This window comes from Grosmannia clavigera, assembly GCF_000143105.1.
Source record: "Grosmannia clavigera kw1407 unplaced genomic scaffold GCSC_167, whole genome shotgun sequence".
Taxonomy (NCBI): Eukaryota; Fungi; Ascomycota; class Sordariomycetes; order Ophiostomatales; family Ophiostomataceae; genus Leptographium; species Leptographium clavigerum.
Window position 1 is genome coordinate 439935 of NW_014040772.1, and position 18890 is coordinate 458824.

Here is an 18890-nt window from a genome sequence, read left to right on the forward strand (position 1 = left end):
ATCAGCCAAGGCTTTTTGAACCCACATCTGGCAATTGAAGACGATCCAAACAGCATTCGCGTTTACAGGAACAGCTCTAATGACTTGCTCTAGGCGTTTCAGGTTTTTGATTTTGGCGACGGCTGTGAAAGTGAGCATTGCTGGTGTGGGACCGACCGAGAGATTGCGGGGGGGGCTCTTCGAACCGCCATTGTATTCCTTGTGCAGTTGGAACGTTCAGGATGTGGTAGAGAAGCATGTCGTCCATACGATTTTGGAGCTTAGTGAATCATTCCACCTAGTGCTTAGTTCCACCAAACCGAGAACAACCACTCAATAGAAAAAAAGCAAGAGTGGGTGTTGCAATACCGTTTGGTGGATTTATGGCAAGATGGAAGGTATATGTAGAGTAATGGCTGAGGAAAGATGAAGAGTGGAAGATTTAGATGGCGATGGTTGAAGCAAATTGTATAGGTCATGGTTAAGCTGGTGTCAGATACATACTACAGTACCATCTAATAGATTCATGGCAAGGTGAAAGGGACCTGAGAAGTATTGGTTGAGGTAAGACGGAGACTGGAAGAATGAATTGACGGTAGGTGAAGTAGATCATACATGTCACGACTAAACTGAATGTCAGGTATGATTTGTGTGGCAGAGGTGCTTACCTTCTTCCTTCTTTTCTCGAGGAAGAAGGATTTTATTATACACTTGTTGTCAACTATCTAGATCCTTTCACTTGTCCCTCAACAATCGAGGCAAACCATTTTGTTATTATTTGCTCCTTAGTATATTCCCTCTCTCGTCGTCTCTTCTCTCGCCGCCCTTCTGAGCCTCTAACACGATAAAACGTTGAAGTAATAATCTTTTGAGCTTTTATGTAAAGAAGGGAAAAAAATGTGCGTGGGATAAGAAGAGGATGTCCGCACAAAATTACGAACTGCCTACGTATCTGCATACAAAGATGGGTACCGTAAGGTATCTTCCTTCGTTGAGAGGGCAGGTAGGAGATAGCTGGTCCGAAGGGAGAGAGAAAAGACATGCGGACGCATAGGAAAACATAGTTGGTTTAGCCGGCGATTTTGCTTGTTTCTTTTGGAGGCTGCTTCTTACATATTTTGATAAGAAGAGAGAAGAGGGTATTATACATATGTGTTTGCGTAAGTGCTGATAGAAGACATAAATTGTTCTACTCTGGTTGACATAAGAAATGGGGCTGCCACGTGAAGCGTCAAAGTCCTGCCTAGGCCTTATGCATTCATTGCCTTCCCACATACGGAGTAATACGTCGTAAAGGGTTTGGGTGCTCCTCTGTTAGGAGTGTGCATCACGCATTACCTTACAGAATTTGCGGGTCAAAGTAGCAAGAAACAGTAGCGTCGGTGGTTTAGTGGTAAAATCTGTCGTTGCCATCGACAGGCCCCGGGTTCGATTCCCGGCCGACGCATTTTTTCATGTCCGTCAATGGTGGAATGACTTCAAGCTACTTCTTTATTGCTTCCGCTTGCGCTTATTTTTTCGTGTCGGGTTGTGTTGGGCAAATATCGAATGGTTCCCTATTCGAGACCTCGGTCAGGACTGTTTGTATGGCGCCGCTCACGAATACACACATGTCGTTATCATCCCCGCCATTGTAGGCTGGCGTGCACAACACCCCACTGCCTGTGCGTACTGCCTCGGACCGGGAAAGTCTCGTTGCGCGAAGACTAATCGATATGCCTCCTAAGGCTACTCAAGATGCAAAAGCTTGAATCCTATTGTATCCTATCTTACGCAGGGCATATTAAATTCGTGCTGGTTAAGTTCATACTTCGTAATGTGAGCATAAAATGCATGATGACCCCTCAATATGCTTCAGCGATGGGTCTAGCTTCTTCAAGAGCCCGGCACGCTCTCTACTGGACGGAACTGGTTACTGCATCTCGCCGCAAGTTCTCGGGCAAATCAGCAGACAGATTGGATCACAATTCAGCTGTGCGTGCGGTTGCCGCCTGCATTGGCGTGGGCTACTTTCTGCGCCATTTGCCTCGATCTCGTTAGGATTATGCACAAGAAGCACGCCTGCAGTACGCGTAGGTAGGCTGGCATGCTGCCAGTCCTGCGACTTTTTCCATTAGCCGACACGGTGTCGGATCGGTTATCGGGACTGCTGCAGCTGGAGCTACGGAAGCTGCACGTCCAAATTCATAACCGGCGTATACTCGCAACGAATGCAGTGGATGGTAGGTCTGGCTAACCTACATAGTACAGCCATCCAGGCACTTCGTTGTAATGCCCGCAGAAACAACGGAAAAGACCAGGGAGAAGCGCAGATAGCCGGGGCCGAGACAGCAATAGATCCTAGCTTACTTGCAGAAGATATTTTTCGTAATAATATACAGAGTAGAACGGGGGGTTACTGGCGAGTGGGGGGGATAGGGGTTATGTGGGCCAGAATCTGGAGCAGGAGCTGCCCCGGAAAGATACCGGAAGACAGCAGGACAGGATGGGACGACGCTGAGGGAGTGAATGCTACCTTGCAAGAAGCATACATAGTAACACGTCGCATGCGCTGTCAACAACACCACTACTTCGGACGGTGCCCCGGATGCTGTCGAACTGTCGTTTGCGACCTGTGGCAAAGTTGCAAATCCGAGGCAGTTTACTCATTAACTGCAACGAAACATACTCGTTAGATATTACCGCCCAAGAATAGAGAGCAGCGAGAAGTAGCGACACCACGATTGAACCCCCCCGTCCACGGGCTTGTATCTTACGGTAGTCGATTCTTTCCGAGCATGTACGGAGTATTGAGTGCCTGACAGGTCAGAAACTGGCCAGATAAATCTTTGAATTTGCCCCCCACCACTCGTGCAGAACAAGTCCTTAGCATTAGTTAGCGTCAGATGAGAACCAACCTCACACCCGTTGATATGGCCAGAGCGCACAGGCCATCTACGACTAAATTCTAGCGCTGTGTAAAAGAACGATCCACCAAAGGTTGAACCCCACCTTCCTCAACCGCCGCCAGTTTTTTTTTCTAGCTCTCTGTATTCCGTACCTGCCTCTTTCTCGGGCTTCTGAAGTATGTCTAATACAAATTACTCCGTAAACCATCCCTATCTCACCCGCAGCAGGAAGTCGTCCCAAACAAAGACTCCAAAAACACACACTTTCTTGCAACACAAAGCAGACGGCCTGCCGCACAAACGATGGCATTTTCCGAGACAGCATACACATAGCAATAAATCGAAGCAAAAAGACGATCAGGCCTGTGCGCAGTGCGATTGAGTCCGCACTGTCAGGACTCGGTGGTCTGTATCTGGGCCGAAGCGCCTTTTGTCCCGAAATCTTACCTCGAGTCTGATTTACGATTTTCCTTGGTTGCGCCTTCACCTGCCACCACCTGCCGGCACCCGGTCGCCTATTCGTTATCAAACCAACCGAGCGACTGATTGTTGTCCGATTTATCTTCTGTCTGCGATCGCATCCAGTCGCTACCGGACCGCTCACCAGTCCCTCTACGTCGAGCGATGATGGACTCCACGGGGTGGAACGGCCAGGGCCATGGGCTGCACCCTGGGCCGGATGAAGACTTTCAGCAATTTCTCGATATGAACGGCATGAGCGGCATGAACAACTTGGCCGACAGCCTGCAGTTCGACTTTCCCGAGTTTCAGAACGCAAATGCCCACGACCAACATCTGATGTCGCAGTCAAAGGATCTGGACACGCACATGGCCGGTGCCGAACATGCGTCAACTATGCTCTCGCAGCCGTCGAACGGCCCTGGCAACCTCCACATCTCCATGCCACCCGCCGTGTCCAGCACAGTAGCTCACTCGTCGATTCCCGCCGTTATGATGCCGCCGCCGACGCCAACGGAAGCCATCTCCGAGATCGACGCCCAGATCCAGTTTCTGCAGCAGCAGCGCATGCAGCAGCAGCAACGCCAGCTCGAAGGACATAATGTTGTCTTCTTTACCGGCCACAACCAGATCGTGCCGCCGACGCCGCAGAGCCTGGAGCTGCAGGCGGGCAATCAGTTTTTCGCCAGCCCGGAACAACACCACCAGAAGCAGATGCACCAACAGATGGGTCAGCCACAACAGAACCAGCAGCAGGCTATCTACGAGCGGTATCACCACCTGAAAGAACAGCAAGATGTGGGTAGACCCTCATTGACGGATGCTTTTGGTTTGTATTTGGCTAATGTCCGCAGATGTCCTTTTCTCCCCTCGTATCGCCTGCTGTGACGCCGCTGGAGACGCAGTTTCCCATCGACAGCCAGTTTACCATGTCCGGAGCTTACTTCAGTCCCCTTACGTCACCAGCCCTTCACGCCCAAGCAGACCACGCATCGGTCTTTGATCCTCGCCTCTCCACAGCGGGCACCTCACCGATAGACATGGACTTGGAGCCGCTGCCTGCGCCGGGTCCGACCTCTTCGTCTGCTGCCCCTGTGTCTGGCGACCTGGCAAAGAAGGCTAGGAAGAACAATGCGCCCAAGTCAAGAAAGACCAACGTGCGCCAGTCACCCATCACCAAGCCGCAGCGGAAGAAAACATCAACAACGCCGGTGATCAACGCGCAAGTCCTCGACCAGCTGGCCGAGTCGCTGGAGAACGAGGTACTGTCGTCTCCGGTCATCGCCCAGCAAGGCCATCGTTTCTCTCAACATCTACATCTCACGGCTGCGGCTTTGCAGCCCGGCCCTTCGTCGTCATCCACGGGGGCCACAGACTCGGAGAACGACTCTGTGTCGCCCGAGACCCTGACGGATATGCCGCCCCCTCCGATACCACAGTCGCGGTCTGCAAGGCCATCGCCGTACCTCCACCCGCAAAACCACAGTCACAGCCACGCGGCCGTGCCAGGCCATATACTTGCCACGTCGTCTGGCGTCCCGATCACGGCATCAATCGCCGCCGTGTCCATGCCAAGCGGTTTCCCCTCGCCCGCAACGCCTGCTTCACTCATGAGGCTAGCATCACCCCAGCAGACATCGCACAAGGCGTCATCAGACCGCGTAGACAGCGGTCAAGACATGCCCGGCAGCGGCAGTCTTGGCGGTTGTGCATCTACATCGTCTGGCGTCAACGACCACATTGAGAGCTTCGAGCTGCCAGAGTCACTTAGCATGAACTTCCAGAACCCACGGGCACTGCCACCCAGCATACACAACACGCCAATAATTCCGACAACGGCATCGCCGTCTCTCAACGCCGTTTCAGCTCCGACGTCCAACTTCCAGCACCTGCCGTCGCCTGCATTTACCAAGCCAGCAGGCTCTATTACCGCAACCGTGTCGGCCAGTCAGAGTCCCCAGCTGCTGCCTGGCGGCAATTCGGACACGCCAACGGCCGGTACGACGCCTAATTTGTCGGCCCAATCACAACGGCGGACACCGCAGATGCTCCCTAGGAACTCGAAGAAGCGAGGCAGTGTCAGCTCGATCCAGGTGTCCCCGGCCCTGCGGCCCCGGATCTCGCCCAGCATCAAGCCGCTGCTTCCGGGAGGCGTGTCGGTGACGGAGGATCATGCATCACGGTTGCTGGCGACAAAGTCCAACTACCAGAACATCCTGGAGGGTAACATGGTGCCGGGCGTGTCATACCCAAGCGAGCTGTCGACGAATCTAACGTCAAAGCGGACGTCGCACAAGATTGCCGAGCAGGGCAGACGGAATCGAATCAACATGGCGCTTCAAGAGATTGCCGCACTTCTGCCACGGCCGCCACCCAAGGAGGGCAAGGAAGGCAAGGGGAGCGACGACGGGGAGTCTGACAACAAGGCGGCGACCAAGGGGGTCAACGGCAACAACGGCACTGGTGGCGGCGATAGCGGACCCAATAGCAAGGCGAGCACGGTGGAGATGGCGATCGACTACATCAAGCACCTTCAGCAGGAGCTGGCAAACGCGACCAAAAGGGCGGAAGAAGCTGAGAAGAAGCTGCAGCTGGCAGAAGGCGCCTCATAGAAGAAGCTACGGCTGGCAGAAGACGCATTTCAAGAAGAGAGGCGGTGGCGAAGGCGAGCGAACGGAGAAAAAGCTACTAGCACAAAAGGGAATCTGGAGCGATAGACAGCAGGCGTTCCTATGAGGATTAATTTACGGTGCGGAGGCAGACGGGGTGATTTAGCTTTTGGCAGACATGGCAGGATGTTTAGTTACATTAACTTTTCTTGTTATACCTAAGCAAGACAGAGCTTCTTTTACTTTGGGTAGTAATGTTACAGTCATGAAATGTATGTATAGATACCCGTAGCTAGTTTTACAAGGACGATTTAGCAAGCCAGAGATAAGTAATTTTCCGGTTACAGTACCAGCAGCCTAGAGACTGGAGGCAGCCAATTGCTAGAATGCGGGCCACAGTGGCGAGCAGTTTAGCGTCAAGGCTCTGCAACCCCTGCAACTTGTGCCGAGCAAGACCCAGAAGTTCCCCAGTATTTGGCCGGCTAGGGCGAGGGAGCCCAGCCGGTTGCGCCATCAGCTGGGCTGGCAGGACGGTGCGCAGAGCCACGCGTACTCGCTACAGCACTCCGTGCCCGACGAACGCGTGGCCAGCCTGAGGAAGGCGAAGATCTGGGTGCTGCCCGTGACGCTGTGGAAAAAGAGAAGGAAGAAAGAGAAGGAAGGAGAAGGAGAGAGAAAAGAGAGACGAGGCGGCCGAAAAAGACAAGGGAAAAAAAAAAACTGTACTTTTATGTGATCCCGTCCAAATGCGGCAGGAGCGACGACGAGTGTGGCTGTCTGCCTTTTGTGACGTAGGCCTGGGCCCGCTTGCGAAACTGGCTGCCTGGAGTCTCTCGGCCATAATGCCAAGGCGAAACTCTACAACGGGCCCGCCGTCACAGCCTTATCGACGGGGTGCCAAAGTGGCGTCAGCTGCTGTCCGACAGACACGCAAGATGCTGCAGCTCGCTGCCTGATCGTGCCACCGTCTATATAATTGCGAGCTACCCCCGTCTCTCTTCCCATTGCGATCCTTTCTGTTCATCTCCATTTCCCATAGCTCGTCATCTTTCTCTGTGACTCTTCTTCTCTCATATCTTCTGCCCATCCATCATCTTCGACTTCTGCATCCAGCAATCATGGCCTGGAACCCTTCGTCCCAGTCGTCATTCTGGGCTTCCGCCGGTGGTCCTGGCGAGGGCGTCGACCATGCCGGCACCGACGGTCCTCCGCCTCCACCGCCGCCTCATCCTTTCAACAACGTGTCTGGGTTTCCCCGTCCGGACGGTCCTCCGCTTGCCTTCCGTCCTCCTCCTCCTCCTCCTGGTCCTCCTGGCTCGCATGGACCTCCGGGTCCGCATGACGCCCCTCCACCGCCTGGCCCTCACGGCCCTCCACCGCCTCCTGGGCCTCATGGCTGCCACGGTCGCCGTGGTCCTCGTGGTGGTCCTCGTGGCGGTCCCGATTCTGCCGGCGAGGAACACTCAGACTTCTCTGGTCCTTGGGGCCGCGGCCCCTGGGGCTCAGACTGGATGATGGCTGGTCCCTGGGGCCAAGGCCCCCCCGGTGGTGGTGCCTGGTCCGGTGACTGGCACGGCAGCCGTCGTCATGGTGGCCGTCATCATGGTGGTCGTCGTCACGACGAGCACTACGGCGCCTTTGGGCCCCATGGATCACGTGGCTTCGATCGCCATCCGTCCGACTACGGTGACGTCTACGACAGCGACCGCCGCGCCGCTGGCCGGCATGACCGTCACGGTTATCATGGCTATCATGACCACCACGACCGTCACGATCATCACGACTCCCATGACCACGACCATCATTGGGGTCGCCGTGGCGGTGATTATACTGCCGACGAGAAGCGGGACCTCTCCGGCAACGAGTCAGACTCATCCTCGTCATCGGGCAGCAGCGATCCCGAGGAGGAGGATATCAGCACGGTCGATGGCCCGAACACCCCTAGCACGACTACAGTGCGCGAGGCTACGTCGGATGCCGGTGCTGCCAGTGCTACTGCGTCTGCAGCTGCTGGTGCTGGTGCCGGTGCCGCTGCTGCTGATGCCCGCAGTGGCGAGCAGAAGAACGCTCCCGAACATGGTCGCCACCGTCGTCGTGGTGGCCGTGGTCACGGTGGCCGAGGACGTCACGGTGGCCCTGGAGGTCCTGGGGGTCCAGGAGGTCCTGGTGGCCCTGGCGGCTTTGGATTCGGCGGCTTTGGTCATGGTCCTCGCGGTCGTGACCCTCGCGGTGACTTCTTTTCGGCCGGCTTCGGCCCTGGAGGCCCCTTCTTCCAGCACAACCGCTTTGGTGGTCCGGGAGGTCCGGGAGGCCGTGGCAGCATGGGCGGTGCTCCTTCCGGCTTTCCCTTTGACTTTGCCAATGGCCACGGTGGCGCCCGGGGTCCAGCTGGCAACGGCTTCACGCTCCCGCCTGCCTTGGCACCGCTCCTGCAAGCATTTGCTGGCCACCCGCTGGCCCGCAACCTGCGCGCCTACTTTGGTGGCGCTGGCGATGACACCAGCAACGGCAACGACAACAACAACAACAACAACAAGAAAGGCGCTGCCGGTGGCAACGACGACCAGACGGCAGCCGAGCCGGAAGCCTTCTCACCGCCGGTCGATCTCTTCCACGGCGACAACGGCTGGGTGCTGCACGTGGCCCTCCCGGGCGCCAAGAAGGAGGATGTGGGCGTGCACTGGGACGCCGACCGGAAGACGCTGTCGATTGCGGGCGTGATCTACCGGCCGGGTGACGAGGCCTTCCAGCAGAGTCTGGTCAGCGCAGAGCGTCGCGTCGGCTTCTTCCACCGGAAACTGTGCCTGCCGCCCTTCTCGGAGAAGCCGCCGCCATACCCAGCTTCGAGTGCGGCTGCCGCCGGTTCGAGCAACGAGTCTGACGCCGCGGCTGCGACCAGTGTCCCGGAGCAGGTGGCCCGCGAGGACGTCGACGCAAGCAACATTGCTGCTCGCATGGAGAACGGTCTGCTGATTGTGAACGTGCCGATCGTGGAGAAGGGCTGGACGGAGGTGCGCAAGGTGGACATTGAATAGGTCGCGCATTTTCAACAATTACCACTAAAGGCGGTGCTAGCAGCTTAGTAAGCAAGTCCCCGCAGTGGCGTTTTAGGTCAGAAGATTGTAAAACATATAGGCTATCACAGCGCCAGACAGTTCAGAAATGAATCAGAAATAAATAACGACTCGAAACGCATCTAGCGGAGAGCAATAAAACCACCATCAACGGGGAACAGTTGCCCAGTCATCCAATGGGATGCATCGCTAGCCAAGAAGACCATAACAGGAACCAAGTCCTTTGCCGGGTCGCCCAAGTTTCCACCCAACGGAAACTGCTCCTTGAGCAATTTCATGTGCTCTTTCAATTGCTCCGGGCTCAACGCATCGCGAAAGCCGTAGTACATGGGCGTGGCTACATACGGCAAAACGGCATTGACTCCCACGCCAGCGGGCCTCCATTCCCTGGCCACACTACGTGTCCAGGTGTGTACAGCGCCTTTGGTCATGCCATAGTATGCATTCGACACTTCCGATGTAAGGCCGGCCTCAGAGCCGAAGTTGATGATAGCGCCGCCCTGGCCACCCTTCTTCATGAGTTGGTAGGCCGCCGCGTTGGTGAAGAGGGTTCCCCAGATATTGATCTTGGTGATCAGCTCAATAAAGTCCTCGGGCGAATCGTCGGAAGGAGCATGCTTGTGGATGCCGGCGACATGGACAAGAACATCAAGGCCCCCAAGTTCCTCTGCTGCGGCAGCAAAGGCAGAAGTGACTGCGCTCTTGCTGGTAATGTCCAGCGTCTTGTACGTGACCGTGCCTGGCCCAGCAGCGGTGGACTCTTCGGCGACCTTGATGCCTACTGCGTCTTTGACGTCCATGGAGACGACGGTAGCACCCTCGGCAGCATAGGCGCGGACGACGCTCTCGCCAATGCCCTGAGAACCACCAGTGACAATGATACGTTTAGCGTCCAGCTGTCCCCAGAGAGGACTTCCGCTGGAGAAAGAGCGGGTGGCGTTTGCGATGGCCTGTCGATAGGGTCTACCCTTTAACAGGGAAGTGAGAGAGTATTTGGCGCTTGCGATCGTCGTGGCGAAGAACGGTAACTGTGAATTCCCAATTGCAAAGAAAGATATGATATGAACTAGTTGAGTATGTAAATGTATCGAGGAAACACTACGAAAATCTGGAGGTGGCGATGTGGCCATATATCGTCGGATACGTGCTAGAACTGAAGTGGAATGCGGGGATAGAGACTTTCTCCGCATCGGTGGGTTCCACGTAAGATATCTTGAACGCCCCAATACATGCTAGCAAACATCTCCTGATCGTTGCTTAAGCCGGCCGCAGCATATAATGCGCAATTGCCCATTTTGCACTACGCCGTAGATTCATGGCTTTCATCAGGTCATCCTCCTCCTCTTCCTCACTATCGTCATCAGAGTCCTGCGGTCCCGTTTCGTCGTCAGGAGCGACATCAAAGCAGCCCGTAGTCCCAGAAAGGATTGAACAGTCCTCGCTTAATGCGCTCCCGTTCTGAGCCTGTGGTGTGATAGAAACAAGGCCAACAAACGGGATGGACAGCACAAGAGCGTCGCTATTCCCCAAGGACGCTCCACTCGGCTTACGGTATGTCACAGCAATCACAGTCCCGCTGGCCTCGAGCGCAAGCAATCGGAACAGCACGTCTTCGTCCTCGTCTCCTGCAAGCTGCACTTTCTCCATCGCCTTGGAGGCTAGGGCGCGATCCGAGAGTTGCTGCTGGTGGTCGGGACGTCCCAAGGACGTAGTCGTTGTCGTATGGAAGCCGTCGAGAAGAAGGGCGAGCAGCAAAGTCGCGGCGGCATGCCACGCATAGGATTCCAAGAGCCGGAAGTAGCTAGCGGTGCGCTTGCAGGACCGAAGACGGAGGAAACGGTGCAGTAGGTCGCGGCTAGCTTTAATGCAGATGTTGCGACTGCTACCAAGGAAGCAATTATGGTGGTGATGACGATGCTCGTTAGCAGTGGTGGTATTGATGGTCGGCTCACCGCATGTTGCCTGTAGCATGCATGGGAGCTCAGCGAGCAGAAGAAGGTGGAAGTGGAATATTTGTGCCCGGAGCTTCATCACGGCTCCAAACAGATGATTGTCGTCGTCAGTCTCACCCCCTGCGTGATCGGCTAGGTTGGGTGTGCTCCACCATTCGCTCGACATCGTGCTCGCGGCTTCTTCCAGCTCCATACAAATCTGATGCGCGGCATCCAAGTCTGTAAAGTCAGGTTCATGTTCTCTCTGCTTGAGAAAGTGGCTGGCTATTGCGGCATGCTTCCTCTCGAGCTTGCTTGTACATGCATTATTGTCCTCTTTTGTGACTGAATATGCCACGGATGTGAAGGCTTCATCTGGGCAAGAGGCCGAGGGCGGCATCTCTAGCGCCAAGCATAACGCGAGCTCGCTGTGCACGAGGCGGAACCATATCTGCTGCAGGTCTGCCTCTACACCATTGGGTTGCGGTAGGATCGATCTCGGTGATGCCATCCGGGGATACTGGCGTCCGTGAAATCCCATTACGTGCACTGCAGAGATGGCCCTCCGGCATGCCAGCCAGGAATGGCGGAGGTTGCCATTGTGTTCATGATATACGGCCTCGAGCCAGATGCAATCAAGGCCCTCGAGGGTATTGGTAGTGAACTTGTCGTGCGCCGTCACCAGCGTCGTGGCTGCCTCTGCTAGTCGTCTCGCCAGCGTCCGCGGCGGCTGGGACAACTCGCCTAGCTGCTGGTATCTGCTGCTGTGACTCCTTGCGGATTCCGTAGCAGGCATATGCTGTAGAACCCCGGCGAGCAGGAGCATCTGTCGGGCGATGAGGACCGGATGTGTTTCTGCCGTGTACAGTTGTTGTTGTTGCTCCCCCCACAGATTCATCAACTCTAGTGTCACTCCCGTTTGGAGCAAGTTGGACTGCGCCGCAAATTTCTGCAGCAGGTTGAGCGAAAGGTTGTCACAGGTGCTGCCGATGATATGAAGGTCTGTGGCTGACGGATAGGCCGCAAGCAATTCTTGTGAGAGCGTCTGGTGCTTGGACTGCGTCATAGAAGGTGGTACTGGAATGCTGATTTTGGCCACGGTCGATGACAAGCCGGAAGAAGCGACACGGCCAGTGACTTGCTCAGCCAGCTGCTGGATCATGGATTCCAGCCGGCCGATGCGGTATCCTACCATCCGGCTTTTGGACGACGGCCCGGGGTCCTGATCCGGGAACTCCTGGCTGATGCAGTCCAGGCAGCGCCGGGTGCACCCAATGCATACGTCGTTAGCGGGACTTGCATACGTGCATTTCATCTTGCGCCGTTTGCATGCCCAACAGCTCCGCGTTCCCTTGCGCGTCTTCTGCCTCTTCAGGCTACGTCCTGTGTCGATGTTGCTGCTGCTATGCGCCGTCCTGGCGCAATGAACGAAGTGAGGCATAGCGTTATATCGAGCGCCACTTTGGTGAACCATGCGCGCGCAAGAAAGAGGGTGAAACCGGGGAGATGGCCCAGAGATCTGAAGATGCATTATATGGGAGAGACCCGCAATTCTTGAAGATCGACGACTAGGGCCGGCTGTAAGCCCGTAGCGGACGTAAGAAAGAGCGGCGGTGGAGCCACTACTTCCGGACTCTTGACAGCTGGCCCACTTAAATCCGGGCAGCGCAAAGTCTACGACAAGGAAGTGGGCGTATAAGTGTTTGCTTTTCTAAGCAATGAAGCTTCCCACAAGAAGAACAAGAGATACCAGGCCAGACCAGACTCTGATTCTGATTCTGATGCTGACTCTGTCTCTCTTTGAATACAAAAAATGGAATCTTATTTAACGCAAGCCCCCACAGAGCCTTTCGAGCATGACACAGCATCATATAAGGAAGAACACGTGCCCGACATGATTTCCGACCACACGATGAATGAAAAAAAGGAGGAGAATCCTAAGGTCGGCAGTGATTTTTCTGGGGCTGCTAGGCCTTCTCCCGCGTTGGATGCGGACGACTATCCCTCAGGCGCAGCACTTGCCTTTATCGTCGTGGCCCTGGCCATGAGCATGTTCCTAGTCGCCCTGGATATGGTGAGTCAAAACAATCAAAGACAATTGATTGATCAGTTCTTTGACAATTTTCCCAGACAATCATTGCGACGGCCGTCCCCAAGATCACCGATGACTTCCACAGCCTCAACGACATCGCCTGGTACGGCTCAGCCTTTTTCGTGACGAGTGGTGGTTTCCAGTCCTCGTGGGGCAAGGCCTTCAAGTACTTCTCTCTCAAATTTACCTACCTCGCCGCCATTTTCATTTTCGAAGTCGGCAGTCTGATTTGCGGCGTAGCACCTACGTCCAAGGCCCTGATTATCGGGCGAGCTATTGCTGGTGTGGGTGCCGCTGGTGTCAGCTCCGGAACCTATACGCTGATCGCCTTTGCAGCACGACCCGAGAGGAGGCCTGTCTTTGTCGGAATCTTCGGCCTCTGTTTCGGCCTCGCATCTGTAGTCGGACCTCTTATTGGTGGCGCTTTTACCGGCCATGTCACCTGGCGCTGGTGCTTCTACATCAATCTGCCCATTGGCGGGCTATCGGCCTTTCTTGTCTTCATCTTCTACCGCACACCTGCATGGTATAAGCCTGCCGAGGCCAGCTGGCAGGAGAAGCTGCTGCAGATGGACCCTGTGGGCACCGCTCTGGCCTTGGCGGCTATCATCGCCTATATCATAGCTATGCAGTACGGTGGGCAGACCGAGCCGTGGAATTCGTCCAAGGTGATTGGCTTGCTCGTGGGCTTTGTGCTCATCACTGCCGTTTTCGTGGCCTGGGAGATATATGCGGGCGAGCGGGCCATGATGCCGTCACGCATCATGAAGCAGCGCGTCGTGTGGTTCAACTCATTGTGGGCCTTCCTCTTAATCGGCGCCTACTTCACGACTGTCTACTACCTTCCCGTCTACTTTCAGAGCATCCACAACCTCAGCCCAACGGCATCCGGCGTACGCAGCCTGCCGCTGATCCTGACCACTAGTGTCGCTATCGTTATTCTCGGTATGACCGTCAAGTACTTCGTCTCGTATACGGCGTTGGTCATGGCCTTTTGCGCAGCTGTCGCCGCCACTGCGATCGGGCTGATGATTACCTATGACATTGGCTCTTCCCTGGGCAAGCAGGTCGGCTACCAGCTCCTTGCCGGCTTTGCGCTCGGTTTTCCCTTCCAGCTTCCCGTCATCAATGCCCAGACCCAGGCCAAAGCTGAGGATATTGCCATTATGACGGCCATCATTATATGTGAGTTTTTGGTGTCCAGAACCTGTCTAGCATTTCCGTACTGACAGTCTCCTTCTTACTGCAGTTTCAGAGACAATCTCCGGCGCCATCCTCCTGTCTGCCGCGTAATGTGCCTTTGTCAACAAGATGCTAAAATCGCTGGCTGTCAAGGCCCCGGGCGTTGATTCGGCCACGGTCATTGCGACAGGCGTGTCTGATATCCGCAAAGTGTTTCCTGCAGACCAGATCCACGGAATCTTGCTTGCATACATGGACGGCCTTCGGATCCCGTTCGCCATCGCTGCAGCTACCGCTGGTTCTGCCTGCATCCTCGCCTGCATTACGTTTGTTATCCTTACTCGTGTGGGAAGGAAGACTGTTGGCGGTGGCTTGGGGTCTAGTGACGGCTCGGAGGAGCAGCCGACTTTGGTATAAGTGCCCAACTGCCAACGAGGTTCTGCCATACGTCCGAATAAGCAACGTCTTCATAAACACTCCAAAGGAAGTCTGTTCACTTGTCATAGTTTCCGTCTACGACACAGTCCAAGAAGAGATCTTGATATATCAAACCATTAGCAGCTTCGCAGCTTTGAAGCAATCAACAACCAAGCATTTCGTAGCATAAACAATTTGTGGCTTTCTACCCCTCCTACAGGACGTCGAAGAATACGTCTTAGTCGTGGTTGCTGATATAATTTCCAAATACTAAGATACGCAAGAATCAAATAAGTTGTTTGATTCCAGCGCGCTTCGAGTCGAATTTTCGTCTCAATTATATTTAGTCCCTAATAAAGACGTCTTCAATCTATATTTTCACGATGCACAAGATTATTTGCACCGGCAACGTCTGGCATGTAGCGATATTGTCCTAAATAGGCAAAAGACTTTACGCGCACCTTAGGGAATAAGTAAAGCAAGAGGTCCACTAAATACGACGAAATACCATCAATCAAGGACGAGGGCGGATCGGATAGGACTTAGGGGGGGATGGTTCTCCGCATCCGCCGTGGCAAGCTCGTACATGTCACCGTGGCGCACAGACTCGTATGCTGTCTCTGTGGCCGGCCGGGTAAGGTCGCAGAAGCCGCCGTCGCGTCCCATGTCCCACGGGCTCTGGCGGATCGACCCAGGCTGGTCCAGGTCCTTGAACCAAAACACTTTGCCTGGGGTGTACTAGGAGGTTGTGGATCGTCCCATAGCAGCTCTAAAAGCGCATCGAATCGAGCTGGATTGTCTCTAGCGGCGGACTGCGGCGGTAAAAGCCCGTTTATGCTCTAGCCAATCAATAGGATAGTCGGCCGTTGATAGAGACGCGCGCTTGCAACTTCTGATGCAAGTGCATGAGCTCTTATAGGGTGAGTAGTTTGAGGAAAACGTAGTTAGAGCAGGCGTTAGCGAATGAGACCAGTTGTTGTTCAAGTGAGTCCATGAGGCAGAGGAGTAGGAGGCAGGGATTGGAAAAAAATTGGATGAAATCAGCTGGTGCTTGACGCTGGTGCCGATTCTAGTGGTTTTGACTTAAGAAGAGCTGCTACCAAACTGTCAGGAAGTGAAGTGAAATGAAGATGAATTATCCCCCTGCCGTAGCTAGTGGGGTTGTGCGAGGGGCGCCGAACTTCGTACTCCGTACTTTGTAATTCGTACTTCGTCGAGGAGCTCTTGTATAAACACCCTCGCAGCTGACTAAACTAGCATGAATAAGTATGACTAAGCCTAACACTGCTTGCCTAACCTCAGCAACCATTCTACAGACCTTGCAAAAGCCTCACTCAGCCTCCACCCGACCTTTCGCCATGCCACCGAGCTACGAGGAGCTGCTGCGTCTGGTCGAGGCGGCCGAGGCACGCGCAGAGCAAGTACAGATACGCGCAGAGCAAGCGCAGGTACGTGCAGAGAAAGAAAAGTTATGCGCAGACCTGGAGAAGATACGTGCAGACCAGGAGAAGGCACACGCAGAGAAGGAAAAGGTACACGCAGAGAAAGAAAAGAAACGCGCAGACTTGGAGAGGATACGTGCAGACCAAGAGAATGCACGTGCAGAGAAAGAAAAGGCACAGGCTGAACAGGAAAAGGCACGCGCAGACCTACAGGAGCGACGAGAGAAGCCATCCTGCTTCGTCGACTACGTGCGCAATACGGAGGAGATCTTGTTCCGAACCTTTTGCATCGAACCGGCCGTGACGGCGGTATCCAAGACGGCAGGGTCGGCCAACACGACGACAAGTGTCAGCGCCAAGTTCTATCCCAAGCGGCTGCGGCCGTGGGACTTTCACAATGTCCAGCCGGCCTTGTTCGAGACGCTGGCTACCACGTTTGGCGACGAACCGTTGTTCCCTGCGTTGACCGACGTCGTGGGTGTTGGCCGCGACATGGGTCCCGGACCTGCCGACGAGCAGGACTTGCGGTCGTTTATCCGCACTGCCATCGAAAAGCCAGCCGCGCGTGTTGTGACCGAGTATCTTGGACGGATGCGAAAAAGACAGGGACAAGAAACAACGCCTTCGGACTCAGCCTTGGCCTAGGAGAGCCGTCACAGGCAGACGTCCCCGACCGCTGGTGTGTCGGCTACAATCATGACGGAAGTCTTGTACATGTACTCGTCGGCGAGTACAAGGCCGCGCACAAGCTGCCTGCCCAAAAACTCTGCACCGTTCTCTCAAGGCCTCCAAAGGAAGACTTCTTTATCCAAGCAGTACGGCAGATGGGAAAGACATCTAGTACAGAGTCCAGTACTGTAGCTGCTCCTCTACCAGCCAACGTATCGCGTACTGCACCAACCATCAACGAAGAGCAAGAGCTGGAAACCGAAGACATATTTGTTGCCCGTGTTATCTGCCAGGCCTACCACTACATGATTGCTTCAGGCCTCGAATTCGGGTACGTGGCGTCGGGCGATGGTTTCATCTTCCTCCGTGTCCTCGAAGACGACCCCCAAACCCTTTACTACTTTTGGTCTGTCTTTCCCGTTTCGTCTGTCCCAGAACAGATAACGCACCAAGGCAACGACGATGCAGGGAATCTGGCCGTCATCTTCCGAAAACCGCACCAGACGGCTTTGGTATATCTTGCAAGCCTTTGCATGCTAGCTGTAAAGTCAGTTATAAGGCCCATGTCTTGGATTGATGCTCGCGAAAAAGACCTCAAGAGATGGCCAGCACCGTACGACGAAGTGGTGCCTATCTCGACAATGGCTCTCCTACCACCGGCACTAGACCCACCCAACAAGGATAAGGACTCTGGCGAGGACAACGGTCGTGCTGGCAGCGGTGGCAAAGGTTCTCGCGGCGAAAGCACAAAACGGCCGCGCTCCTCGTATCTCTCAGAGTCCTCGCACTCCACGCATACCTCAGACAGCACAAAAACGGCAAGCACACCCTTTACAATTGAGCTGCCAACGCTGCCCTACTGCACCCAGGCATGTCTCCACGGCCTTTGTATCGGCGCACCTCTCGACTCTCGCTGCCCAAACGTGGCGCTACATCGAGCAGCAAGGCCACAACAGTCACAACAGCTGCAACAAGAAGGCCACCCGCTCACGGCCGCAGAGGTACGTGGACGCATCGTGGCCCAGCTGGCCCAGAACATGGACAAGGACTGCGAATGCCTCGAGAAGTGGGGATTCTTTGGCGCATACGGCGTTCTCTTCAAACTCGCCGTCATCGGCTATGGCTACACCTTTGTCGCCAAGGGCGTCCAGGCCCCTCACCGCCACGTTCTCGAGGGCGAGGCGGATGTCTACACGGCCATGGCTGCCTACCAAGGCCGCCTCCTTCCCGTCTTCCTCGGTCTTGTCGACCTCGAGCGGCCGCTGCCGCTGCACAGTTTGGCCCGCGTGCCACACCTGATGCTGCTGTCGTATGCCGGGCCGCCGCTGCCGCACGACATGGACTGGGAGCCAGAGGCGAATCGCACGACGGCCGAGCTTAGGGCCGCGGGCCTGTGCAACGAAGATGTGCGTCCGGCCAACCTCGCGTGGAACAAAGAGGCCGGCCGGATGATGCAGCTCGACTTTGACCAGGCTTCTGTGCAGCTACCGAAGCGGCAGGCACTGCTGCGCTCGCCACTCTTGGCGAAGCGAGAGCTGAACGCTGCGCACGACGACGGAGGCGAGCGTGGCGAACTTCCGGCCGTGAAGCGTGTGCGATATGGACGTATTATGGGCTAGACAGAGCCTGATAATCAATGGTGGAGAACTGTCGTTCGAGCTTTTATCGTAAGGGAATGACCACAGAAGCATAGGCATATCAGGGTGAATGGTGTTTACGACAAAGTTATGGATGGATTCAATGAACTTCTGCGGAAGTTTATGCGGACAATGATTACGATTGATCCTTGGCAAGAACCCAATATCACATATACATGGGGCCAGCCTTGATGCGGCCGCCATATACGAGTATAACGACTTACGATGATGTTGACAATAGTTTACCTAGTTTCTTATTTAATAACGATGATAGCATTAATATTGTATCGCAGAGCTTTCGCCTGGCATCATGCCCAACTCAAACGCGGGGCCTGCGATATGACGTTGGTATTCTGCCAAAAGGTGGTGAGCCAGTAGTCATGTGCTCGAGTCCCACCCAACGGCTGCCTGCAGAGCTGACTCATCCGATCTCGCCCCACCGTGCTGGCTCGCCGCTAGTGAAGCAGGTGTTGCCACTGACAACAGGGATATTACTAGCTCGCCGAAAACG

At 55.0% G+C, this 18890-nt stretch overlaps 6 protein-coding genes across 6 annotated transcripts; 4 read left to right on the forward strand and 2 right to left on the reverse strand.

Moving 5' to 3' along the window:
• Nucleotides 1-3491: 3491 nt before the first annotated feature.
• On the forward strand, nucleotides 3492-5938 carry CMQ_6385 (hlh transcription factor; the record flags this gene model as incomplete). The annotated part of the gene is made up of 2 exons (XM_014315450.1): nucleotides 3492-4124; nucleotides 4181-5938. The coding sequence occupies 2 exons, from the start codon at nucleotides 3492-3494 to the stop codon at nucleotides 5936-5938; spliced, it is 2391 nt and encodes a 796-aa protein (XP_014170925.1).
• Nucleotides 5939-7053: 1115 nt separating this feature from the next.
• On the forward strand, nucleotides 7054-8970 carry CMQ_6022 (hsp20 alpha crystallin family protein; the record flags this gene model as incomplete). Its single annotated transcript, XM_014315087.1, has 1 exon — nucleotides 7054-8970. One exon carries the CDS (start codon nucleotides 7054-7056, stop codon nucleotides 8968-8970), a length of 1917 nt encoding a protein of 638 aa, XP_014170562.1.
• Nucleotides 8971-9131: 161 nt separating this feature from the next.
• Nucleotides 9132-10139, reverse strand: CMQ_5946 (sorbitol dehydrogenase; the record flags this gene model as incomplete). The annotated part of the gene is made up of 2 exons (XM_014315011.1): nucleotides 9132-10037; nucleotides 10107-10139. 2 exons carry the CDS (start codon nucleotides 10137-10139, stop codon nucleotides 9132-9134), a joined length of 939 nt encoding a protein of 312 aa, XP_014170486.1.
• A 127-nt stretch (nucleotides 10140-10266) lies between these two features.
• CMQ_6070 (c6 zinc finger domain containing protein) lies at nucleotides 10267-12381 on the reverse strand (the record flags this gene model as incomplete). Its single annotated transcript, XM_014315135.1, has 1 exon — nucleotides 10267-12381. One exon carries the CDS (start codon nucleotides 12379-12381, stop codon nucleotides 10267-10269), a length of 2115 nt encoding a protein of 704 aa, XP_014170610.1.
• Nucleotides 12382-12753: 372 nt separating this feature from the next.
• CMQ_6342 (efflux pump antibiotic resistance protein) lies at nucleotides 12754-14325 on the forward strand (the record flags this gene model as incomplete). The annotated part of the gene is made up of 3 exons (XM_014315407.1): nucleotides 12754-13014; nucleotides 13071-14217; nucleotides 14282-14325. The coding sequence occupies 3 exons, from the start codon at nucleotides 12754-12756 to the stop codon at nucleotides 14323-14325; spliced, it is 1452 nt and encodes a 483-aa protein (XP_014170882.1).
• A 1664-nt stretch (nucleotides 14326-15989) lies between these two features.
• CMQ_6357 (uncharacterized protein) lies at nucleotides 15990-18361 on the forward strand (the record flags this gene model as incomplete). The annotated part of the gene is made up of 2 exons (XM_014315422.1): nucleotides 15990-16651; nucleotides 16708-18361. The coding sequence occupies 2 exons, from the start codon at nucleotides 15990-15992 to the stop codon at nucleotides 18359-18361; spliced, it is 2316 nt and encodes a 771-aa protein (XP_014170897.1).
• Nucleotides 18362-18890: the final 529 nt, after the last annotated feature.